The sequence below is a fragment of the Ascidia mentula genome, chromosome 1 (genome assembly GCF_947561715.1).
Source record: "Ascidia mentula chromosome 1, kaAscMent1.1, whole genome shotgun sequence".
In the NCBI taxonomy this organism is placed as follows: domain Eukaryota; kingdom Metazoa; phylum Chordata; class Ascidiacea; order Phlebobranchia; family Ascidiidae; genus Ascidia; species Ascidia mentula.
Genome location: NC_138566.1, coordinates 1,839,107 through 1,850,140, shown reverse-complemented (window position 1 = coordinate 1,850,140; position 11,034 = coordinate 1,839,107). Strand labels below are relative to the sequence as shown.

General features: G+C 36.9%; 1 protein-coding gene across 3 annotated transcripts; it reads left to right on the top strand.

Moving 5' to 3' along the window:
- Positions 1 to 2,006: 2,006 nt before the first annotated feature.
- On the top strand, positions 2,007 to 10,923 carry LOC145917786 (uncharacterized). Of its 3 annotated transcripts, XM_083003068.1 has the most exons (18): positions 2,007 to 2,097; positions 2,186 to 2,227; positions 3,435 to 3,993; positions 4,099 to 4,349; positions 5,029 to 5,085; positions 5,329 to 5,473; positions 5,835 to 5,956; positions 6,083 to 6,188; positions 6,486 to 6,589; positions 6,941 to 7,096; positions 7,896 to 8,030; positions 8,167 to 8,216; positions 8,272 to 8,419; positions 8,779 to 9,049; positions 9,363 to 9,901; positions 10,111 to 10,281; positions 10,474 to 10,566; positions 10,669 to 10,923. In XM_083003068.1, the coding sequence occupies exons 3-18, from the start codon at positions 3,450 to 3,452 to the stop codon at positions 10,750 to 10,752; spliced, it is 2,976 nt and encodes a 991-aa protein (XP_082859194.1). In that variant the 5' UTR covers positions 2,007 to 2,097; positions 2,186 to 2,227; positions 3,435 to 3,449; the 3' UTR covers positions 10,753 to 10,923. The 3 variants fall into 3 exon arrangements, with proteins under 3 accessions (XP_082859194.1, XP_082859192.1, XP_082859193.1); XM_083003066.1 differs by having other exon boundaries at positions 3,435 to 4,349; XM_083003067.1 differs by lacking the exons at positions 2,007 to 2,097; positions 2,186 to 2,227 and having other exon boundaries at positions 2,255 to 4,349.
- The last annotated feature ends 111 nt before the right edge of the window (positions 10,924 to 11,034 follow it).

The window sequence follows — 11,034 nt, the reverse complement described above, 5'->3', positions numbered from 1 at the left end:
TGTTGACGTAATAAATCTATTGACGTAATCATGACGTCATTTTATAGGCATAAATACGGTTATAAGGTATCCTATAGTGTAAAACTGCGTTTTTTTAGGTATTTTGATTTTCATGCAAGATTCAATTCCTAACTACAATGTACATCAACAGATGACCAAAGCTCGAAATGCTTTGGGGCTGCTTGCTCTGAAATAATGTTTGTGAAACTGGTGAAGTTAAGTAGCCTACCACAGGCAAAAATATTTTTTTGAAGAATATACATACAAATTTATGTAATATGATATGTTTCATAATCACCTACAGTTTTTTCTATGTGAGTCAGTTTGTTATGTATATGTAATCTTGTGTGTAATTGCCATACATAAACATATTTATGAATTCTTTTAGGTTGTTATTTACAAAATTCACAGTGTGGAGAAACAAAACTAGATAAAAAAAATAAACAATACATAATGTGCCTGTTAACTTAGATTCAAAAATGTATTTTTCAAAGAAGCTTTGGGTTTTAATAAATATATTCTGATGCTAGCATGACATGAGTATTTCCTTTGCAATTGTACATAAACAAAGTATCCTGTTTACTTTTTGTGTGGTGATTGGTTTTTGATAGACAGGAGTTAGTCATACATTTTGATTTAGAATTTATTATCATACACCATAAAACTTACAATAATTTTAATATTTGAACACATTAAATGTTTTCATCAGAGACAGAATTCCAATGATATAAATATGTGGAGATTGGTACAAAAATCTTGCTTCTTTCATCTGAGAATCCTGAAGATTGTCTGAAATATATTACTTCTGTCATGTTCTGGCAAAATAGTATGTGATAATTTGGACATACAAATTTAGGCAAGGAAGACAGATTAAGTAGAGTTTTACTTTAAACTGCAACATGCGAACTTGTGACATAATACCAAAATCTACTAATTTTGTTTGGTCACTTTTTAGTTTATGGAGTGCATTGGTACATATCCAACACATAAAATTGATCAAACCCTATTAAAATATTACATCAATATGTAAGATACATGCAAAAATAGATTAGCAGCACATTTATAAATGTCTGAAGACCCGGAATAACTTCAAAATATAGTCTACTTATGGCAGACTACGTTATTTTGCCTTGAAATGTCTTTCTACAACAAACAAAGAGATTTTAGCCAGATTAGAACTCACAATCTGCGTCATGATTACGTCACAGTTAAATTACGTCAGCAGAGGCAAGTTGAAACACACTTAACAACAAAAACAAATGCAAAGAGGCATACTTACGCTTTTTCATTCCATTTGCACAAGGCCTTCAAAAAATTCTTCGGAAAAACGACGTGTTATTTCCAAAAAGGAAATGATTTCTTTCTTATTTTTTTACCCATTCGAATCAGTATAATACTTGTTTTAACATACTGAAAATTCGTTTTAAAACTCTACCCACGTTTTAAGTAATTTGAATTTGTTTGCGAGTTTCCTATCTCTTCGTATGCAAAAAGTCGCATTTGATCTCCTGGAAATCATGCGTGACGGAGTTTCCCACAGACAATAAAACAAACAAAGAAAATAGGAGCCGTTGCACTACCATAAGAGTATACTATGATGGCAACCATCAATTATTTGGAAATAAACTACCGTAATATGGGTCGCAAAACGCCAATGCAACATAAGTATATTAAGATCATATTTTATTGGTACTGGTACAAACTAATATTAACGAAAATTTTTGAACAGTGCAAAACGATCTGTTTTTTCTGTGCGCATGCGCAAGGACGACGAAATAAAAAGTACATGATAGGAGAAAAGGTATCAGTAAACCTAATGGTATAAATGTGTATTATCACAGCAATTGGTGGAGAATTTACTGAATTAAAAAACTTGAAAAACATTATTCATTTTCCTTGTGTTAAACGCGCATCATGATAAGCGGCGAGCAAACTAAAATTCTTTTTAAAATGTACAATTAAATTAGCGTTGACTTTGAACTCATGGGATTTATCGAACTTGCGACATTTTCTTTTCGGCTTCGTTTGTTTTCAAGAAAGTTAAAAGAAATTGTGTCAAAGAAAATTGTCCTGTGATATTCGTTGGCCTTGTTGCTGGTAAGTAGTAGTTTGTGTGTTAAGAATGTGATTGTTACGTAACAAAATACTGCAGAAAATTACAACAATGGTAAATTTTATTTGACAGAATTCAACAACGTCTCACAATCTTGTGAAAAGGCAAGAACTGGTATGTATTTATTCAGAATACTTTTAAGTGCTATTACTGAATAAATCTTGAGCACATAATGCTTTTTAATTGACAAGATTAACAGAAATGTAACACACGTATAAGAAGACTACAAATAGACGTGATTGGAAGTGCAAATTTTTGCAATTTTGTTGGCAATACATACAAAAACAATTGGTTAATGCAATAATATATGAAATACGTACGTTTCTTCATGCAAAATATATAATAGTTTATTAATTTTTTGGGCGGAATGCAGAATTTTATAAATGTTTGTGTCGAGTTAATCATTTTTTTTCTGGCTTTGTACATTTGTAATATGACAACAAAAGCTGTTTATGGAATGTAGTTTGTGGAAAGTTTGATCCATCTAAGACTAGAAAATACTTTTTTAACATTGTTATTGTGCAACACATTTCTGCTTGGCTTCTAGCCAAACTATGTCACAGAAAGACTTATTTTTTTCTGTTTGTCAGTCTGTGTTGACAGGATTTATGTAAAATTATTAGTCATTTGTCAAGTTTTTGTTTGCATAATTTTTTTAGTTGCATTATTGCATTTCAAATGTTGCTTTACCAATCACTGGGATTGTGAATTTGCAAAACTGCTGAGAATAATATTAGGGCCAAACATTGTAAAAAGTTATGAACACAAAAGTTTCACACAGAAATTTAGGAGGTTGTGGCAGAGTTTCTGATAGTCTGATCAAAGATGTAGCAAGGAATCGCAAGAAATCTCATTTCTAAGCTTTCAATGATGATATTTCTAAATAAATGCTTCTTTTGGAACCTAGCTTGTAACATCAACCCAAGAGCATCACAATCTGCCTGTATCAACTCGGTTATCACCAAACAGTAAAATTTTTAAGTGAAGATATGGCGTAAAATAACTTGTTTTGCCCAGAAAATTCTTTTTGTTTATCTACGGTAGATATAAACTTCAATAAAACTAATTTCAATCTTTTTGCAACCTGCGTGGGTAATTTGTCCGATTCATTAATTCAACATTTTCACTTTCGTGATTATTTCCTGCACATGGATTTTGTACTTCAAAAAACTTGGCCTAGTTGACATCATGTGATCAACCTCCCACTTCCAACCGAAGATGAGGAAAAGTTGTCAAACCATCGGAACCCTTCTTATTTTTAAATGATTTAAACTTACCTTCTTAGATCAAACGTTAAGTAGACAAATTTTATGTTCAACAGAAACGTTTGTAAAGAATGGATCGATATGGGGCCCCTCGTTTCCGGGGTGCTTCCAATCAGGGTTACCCCGTCAGGCAACCGACTTCTCGCTCGGGTATTCTTGGCCCTGTTCCAACCCAAGCTCAGCGTCCCCAACCCCATTCCATCTTGAAGAACAGTCGCCAGGGTGATTGGCAAGGCTCCCGTCCGTCTCAATCTGTAAGAGACGGAATTCTTGGAGCTCCTCCGAAACCTCCAGCTCGTGATAATTATGGAGGCCGACCTCAAAACTGGGACGATCGCCAGATGAAGTCAGGAGACGGAAGAAAATCTGATGAAGTTTCGCAGCTGATGAAGAGTCTTGGTTTATCGCAATCGGATATCCAGAAGTTGAGTCAAATGCCTGAGCACGAGATCAATGTTAACAACCTGGCTAGAGCAATAGGAGATCTGAAGAAAGGGCAATCTCCTCAGTACACAAAGGAGCGTAGCAGCTCATCTGCATACGATCCGTCCCATCCAACAACCGAGTACGAATACAATCGACGGAGTGCGTCATCTTATCAATCGGAAAGTCGAGGTCAATACGAAAGAAGTGGAAATAGTTTGGTTCGAGAGCCACCGTACTCGCGTGGTGACTCCGCCCAGTATAACAACTCCCCTTCTTCAAGTTTTAAATCTGCAGGTCCTCCCCAGCGTGGCCAACTCTTGCAACGCAAACCGGCATCTTTACAAGATGACGATTCTTATGGGGGCAGCGCAAGGAATGTTGATCGAAGGCGGGACCGCCCTCGTGACGATGACAATTATCATTCTAGAGATGACAGGAACGACCGATATTCTCGCAGTAGTTCAGATCAGTACAACAGCAGCCAGTCTAGGAACGAACAATTTAGAACAAAACGAATTGTTGAAGAAATTAATGATGATCGCCAGGTAAGTGCCGGGTAAATTTTTGTGGCTTTATCTTGTAGCAGCTGATTGCTTCCATAGACGGGTTAGATCAAATTGGAAGGACCTAGCTTCTTGCTTGGTCTTTTACAAACTGGATCTTGGTTGTCGATTGTTTCCACATTAGCTACTGTTAATTCTATTCTTTGTTCCCTCTAAAATATAGGGAGTATTTTTTGTTAATTCAAACTTGTTTACTTAAAGTTTGTTCATGAGCAAATGTGCTTTCAGTTATGATGGTGTCAAACATCTCCAGTTGTGTCACATTTCTTCAAAAGCTGTAAATTTTATCACCTAGAGGGAACACAGAACTGTCAACTTTCTAACAAATTGTGTCCTTTCTCAAACAAATATGTCTGACAAACATCCTCTTCCTTTCACTCGAGAATCAAAATCTTGAAACTGAAGCACTTTGTCAAATCCCACTAGATAATTTAGGGGGGGCGATTATGACCAATTTCTGAAGAATAAATATTATTTGGGATGTTCTGTTTTAGTGTTGTCACTTCTTTGTGATGGCATGTTTTATTTTTGCCTGCGATGATGACCTCCTATTGTAGGAATTTGAGCACAGCAGGTTAAATACTGCATGTAGCGAACCCATCAAATATATTAAACTCTCATACATATGCTGTTAAATTGCTAAATCAAACATTGTATGTAGGGTCATGATTATGGCAGATCCCAGAGAGTTGACAACATCAAAAAATCCCAGCCACCAGTGAGTTTTTGTACATGTGTGATAATGAGAGTTTAAATTCTCCTAACAGCTTTTATGGCTAACAAAGATTTAGTAGCAGAATTTTTGAACAACTCATAAAAATGAATCTCAAGTTGTGTTGTTTTACAAAATTTTCAATTGATAAATAGATTTCACTTATGCTTGTAGACATCACCAGTATCGTTATTTCAAATAGACCTTGTCTGTATTAATTATTTCGACTTAAAAACGACTTTTCTGCAGCCAAGATCGGGAGCGAACAGGGCGTCGCCTCGTGGTTTACTTAGAGGACCAGATAATCGTGGGTCGAACAATTCACACTTGCTTGCATCCCCGGAGAAACGAGGCAGATGGGAAAGGAATCCTCCAACTTCCACTGGATTGTTAGGTAGGTGACGTCAGTTATAGATTGTGGTGTGTTCTAAGAGTTAAGTTTTGTCAAAAACGTTTTTGGAAAAGCCTATTAGAGTTTTCTCGTGAAACAGTTGGAAGTTAGTCATGCTTACAGTATTGGCCTCCATGTTTAGTTCATAAAATCCTGAAGAATTTTTGCCCAACATCAATATATTTATCTCAAAGCAGAAAAATTGTGGGTGCCAAATATGTGCTGCACTGGTGATGAACACAGTTGTGTTTAAAACATTTGTGCAATGTTGGTCATCAAATTCTTAACTTCCGCATTTCTCCCCATGTAAACATGCACCCTATACTTACATGTACATGTTGTAATTTTAACGTTGTGTGTGCAGGAAATCCTTTGCAACCAAATGCACAGGGGTTGAATACACTTGCAGCTGCTGTCGGACGAACTCCTCAGCAATCTTTATCTGTCACTCAAGCTGCTTCAACTGTACTTAACCCACTATTAATGGTAACTATGCTTTTTCCAATCTAGTTGTCCTTGCAGTGGTTGTATGTGGGTCATTAGTTCCAAACTATCCTGATTTTATCATAACACATTTAAAGTTGATCTAATTTATTCATTGTTAATTTGTAGGCTGGTCAGACTGATCCTGCAGTATTGGAAGTTCAGCTTCAGGCCATCAAAGTTCTTCAAGCAGAAGCTTTAAAGCAGCAACCTTCTTCATATGAATCCCACGGCAGTAAGTGATTTTACCATCACACATCAAATGCTTCTTAGACAATTCACGACTGGTGCTGCATGTTTTTCAATGCAAAAATGACTCTTCTGGATATTGGAATTGCTTCATAATTACTAATGTTTCTGTTGCTATGCAGTCAGTGGTTGCTAGTGTACATATCCCTTGGAACATGCCACTAGAAAGCAGTTTCTCTCCAGTGGCTGGCATTTAACTCATTATGAAAGCATATTAATTATAATATTTATTAAACCTACTGACACAAATTCCCTGTTACTTACTACTTACCATCTGTTGTAGGTTCAAGCAAATCTCGTGCTCCCCAACAACCACGACAATCGTACCCTCCCAGTGATCGAGGTGAGAGAAGGGAGGAGGACAGCAGGAGGAATGCGAAGAAGGAGGTGGGTTTTAAGCTTTGTCTGCTCTCCAATGTAATCAAGGACACTTACAATTAGACATATTGGTTATGTACCTTATCAAAAATTAGAATTTCTTTTGATATGAACGAAAAACAAACAGTAGATACTAAAAAACAAATTAAATTTTATTAAAAAGGCCTTTTTACCTCTGAAACCAACCCACAAGACCCCTCACTATTATGACACCACTACTTCAAGTAAAATATGCACAAGCATATTCTGATGGGTATGTTATCAAACCAGGGTTGTGCATTAAAATCCTCTAGACAGCACTGGATTAGTCAGATTCTTTTAATGCAAATTTATTTTTTATTTCACCATTGTGAACTGTAGGCTGATGAGATGCGAGCAATGCAAGGTCGTGTCCTTTACATGAGATTTAAATCTCAAAGAATTGTTGAAGCTGATCTCAAACAACTTGCCTCAGCTTTCGGGAAAGTTTCCAAGATTCTCATAATTAAAGCTAAGATCCCGAATGGATTCAATCAGGTATTGAAATCAAGGGTTTATAAATCATAAATTAAATCAACACATTTTTATTGTATCAAAAATTGTAAATATTGAGGGCAAAGATACTGGTCCAAATTACAGAAAACATTGATATATTTTATTTCAGATATTTTGGCAAAAACTTGCAAATTTTCTCCAGTCTCTTTGTCCTTAGAATTATGAGTAATCTGTTGTGAGTTGTGAATATGAAGCAACTGTAACAATTTGGTGCCTGATTGAAAAATGGTTTTCTTCAACACACAAAACTTAGTGCAAATTAAAACATGCGGTTGTTACATCACAAGTGGTTGTAAGTTAATATCGAGGTGTGATTTTGCCCAAGGCTATAATCATTAACAACATGCTGTCTAAAATATAAACACTTTACTTCTGTGTGATCAATCCTATACGCTTCCCAGGTGAAGCTAATTTAGTTTAAACAAGGCACATAAATTGCTTTAAATGTTAATACTACATCACTTCACCATTGTGTACTTCAGTGGTTCCTGTTGCAATCACACTGAAGACTGAAACCCCACACGAAGTTGTTTCTAACCACCCACTTAGTTACACAATGATAACAAAAAGTAGCAACAAAGGCACACATGATTTTATGAAAAATTTATGTATGTGTAGATACACTCCCAAACAATTTGTACTTTTTCCTTGATTTTTGTGTAAAAACTGCTGCCACTAATCCCATGCAATGGCAGTTTAAGTACTGGTGTCGACAATTGTGGAAATGTGGTTTTGCAGCATCTGTGAATAGAATACTGTAGGGTCTGGTTTTAATTTACAGGCTTTCATGGAGATGGAATCTTATGATTGTGCGGCTGCAATGGTTGAACATTACAAAGCAAAACCACCTATAGTATGCGGGTGCAGCGTTCTCGTCGACCGATCAAACTACAGAGATCTTCAACTCAGAATGCAGGTAAGGCCAACACATGTGTGTGGTTTTATTTTACATTTACCTAAAGTGTTGAAACCTCATTTATGATCATGTAGTTGTGAAAGTGGAATATTTGATGGGAATGTTGCCCAGTAACTACTTACTGTTTGTTTCTTAGCAACCCGATAGAAAGAGAGGCCGATCACGATCAATTTCACCCATTAGAAAGTAAGTTAACTTGTTATCTGACAAACCAAAAAAATATCATGTGCTCTCAACACAGGGGAACCACCCAACTTCCAAGCAAGAGGGTTCGTGAAAGTAGGTTTGACGACAAACCCAGATTGAACGTTTCGGTGTCGGACAATCGACGACTTGTCACTCACACCCCGGGCAGAACACCTCCCAAAGATGGAAAGACGGACTTGAAGGTAAATCATGTTGTTCCAGTTGTTTCTAAACATTTTTTTGTGTGGTCGAGATATTACTGCTTGAAGTATCTTGCTTGGCTTGGCAGGAATTGGTTATTTTTTCCACTATATTATGGACTACTCTTTGCAGTTGTTCCATGCTAGTTCTATAGTTACATCAGTGAGCGTTTCAGAAAGCTTTAATTGCGTTTTGTATTTTTGAAAATGCAGAAGTTCCATTAATTTATTGTTGTATTACAAATGGACACTTTGAGATAACTTCTGCATATTCGTATATAATTCAAGTCGTATTTTTACACATTGTGATATTAGAAAATTATTAACTTTTTAATAAAATGAACCGCTTTTGTCTCAAACAGACTGACACCAAGCGTAGATCACAGAGAAGTTCCAGCATTGAACGCGGCAAAGATAATAAACGTCATTCGGCAGATAGGAGAAGAGCTCCGTCATCAAAATCTGACGACAAGAGAAACAGCATTGAGAAGAAAGTGAAAGTTGAACCGAAAGATGATGCAAAAACTGACAAGGATGGGAAAAAAACAGATGAAAAAATTGAAGAAAATGCAACAGAGAAGAAAAATGTTAAAACCGAGGATGTTCCAGTGGAGAAGGGCAAGGAGGTTGCTGGTAAGTTCACTTGGTTTTAAAGAATGTGTCTGCAGACAAACTTTGTTATGCAGTAGTTATACCTCCCCCCCCCCCCTAACAGTTTTTGTGTTACGATCAGAAAGGTTGTGTTAGCAATCAAATGTTTCACAAACTTAACAGAAACTCTTCTTACTTATCCGCACACAATAATCTTACTGAGTAACTCTAATCAAAACAGATGCTATGATGAAAATGTATTGTCAACACTCCCTTGACATAAAAATATGGCTTTGTAGTTACCACGTATTTTGTTGATAACCAAATAACACAATCCGATAAATCATGTTTACAGTTGAAGCCGATCCACTGGATGCAATCGCAGATGAACTCGCAATGCACGATGACTTTGCTATCATGGACGAGTACAGCGAGGATCAGAAGAATGATGGGGATGGTGAGAAAGGTCAAAAACAAGATGAGGAAGATGGGAGTGAGCAAAAGGAAGAGCAGAAAGATGCCAAGGAGGGGATGACGGATCTGGATCAAGCTGATCTTGATCTTGAGGATGTTAATGTTGACGATCGTCAGGATGTGGAAGAAAAGATGAAGGATGATGCAGAGGAGCAGGAAGGGTGCACAGAGACTGATGCCATTCCCTTCCAGGAGGAGGAGGAGGAAGAAGAAGTTAAAAAAGAGGAGAAAAATGATGTCAAGGAAATTGAGGATGTGGAGGAAAAGATGGAAGTTGAGGAAGTGGGGGAAAATGAGGAACCTGAGGAGGAGAAGGTGAAGGAAAATGAGGAACCCAATACTGAGATAGATGGGAAATCAAACCAGGATGAAGAGAAAGCTGAAGAAAATGAACCTGAAACTGTGGTTGAAGAGAAGAAGGTACGAGTGTGGGTTGTAATAATTTTAATAAAACCAGGGAAAGTTTTGAAGCAAAGTAATGTTCAATTAGGCTAGAGGTTCGGTTTTCATTTTTTAATTTCTTCAAATCTCTGCATGCACCTACACTTTTAAATGTTTACTGGCTTCTTTTAAACAATTACTAGCTGAATAGAAGAAAACATTGGTCTCACCCTTATATTATAATGTAGTCTGAGGAGCAGGATGATGAAACATCACAACAGGAGGAAGACAAGGCAGTTCTCGATGCAAGCTCACAAGAATCACAGGATGAGGAGCAAAATGATGATGTGGAAGAGGAGGTTGAGGATGAAAGTGTGCCAGATAACCCACCTTCAACTACGACTGATCAAACAGATGAGGTAATATGTTACTGCATTATTATTCAACTTACGTGAAAGGTGCTGCAAACACACAACATACACATCATTGGAGAATAAACACCAAACACTTCACGTTTAGCTATTTTGTATTTTGTTTGTGAACATATGCACAGGCCGAGGCTATCATGGGATAGAACGTGCTCATCTTCATGTAATGAACTGTTGTTCCAGGTTGCCCGACTCCAGTTTATAATCGAAAGTGCTTTGCAAGAAGTAAACAACGCAAAAGATCAGCTTGTGGCTCTTAACAAAACTACTAAAAACGTAAGTGACGATTTCTCTTTTCGATCCAAACATCGTATTGTTTTGTCTCGTGTGATGTTTGTGACGTAACAATGGTTAAAAACTCCTAAATCTCCCTCACAGAGAGCGACTGTTGCTGTTTCGAAGAAACTGAAGTTGTGTCTCGATGGCGCCGCCATGCGGCTTCAAGGAGCCGATGAGGCGTGACAAATTATGACGTCAATAGTTCAAGTGTGAATCGGCAGCAATCATCACAAGCGACATCGCGACACGGGATATTTAAGAGTTTGTTGTAAATGTTGGTGTTCAAATTTCATTGCCGACTTAAATTTGTTGCATTTTGCGAACTTTTGCTTGTGCTAATAAACTGTACATTGCTTGTCTAAACATGTCAGTAATATGTATTTTAGGAAATAGTGGCGAGCTTGCCAGTGATGCTGAGGGTTTGCAATCTCGTTGCTTGGTGTTAGTCGTAAAGTTCAGAATTTT

Coding starts and splice junctions, on each gene's coding strand:
- LOC145917786 (XM_083003066.1), top strand. CDS start 3,450: ATGGATCGATATGGGGCCCCTCGTTTCCGGGGTGCTTCCAATCAGGGT. Junction 5,957..6,082: donor TACTTAACCCACTATTAATG/GTAACTATGCTT, acceptor GTTAATTTGTAG/GCTGGTCAGACTGATCCTGC. Junction 9,902..10,110: donor CTGTGGTTGAAGAGAAGAAG/GTACGAGTGTGG, acceptor ATTATAATGTAG/TCTGAGGAGCAGGATGATGA.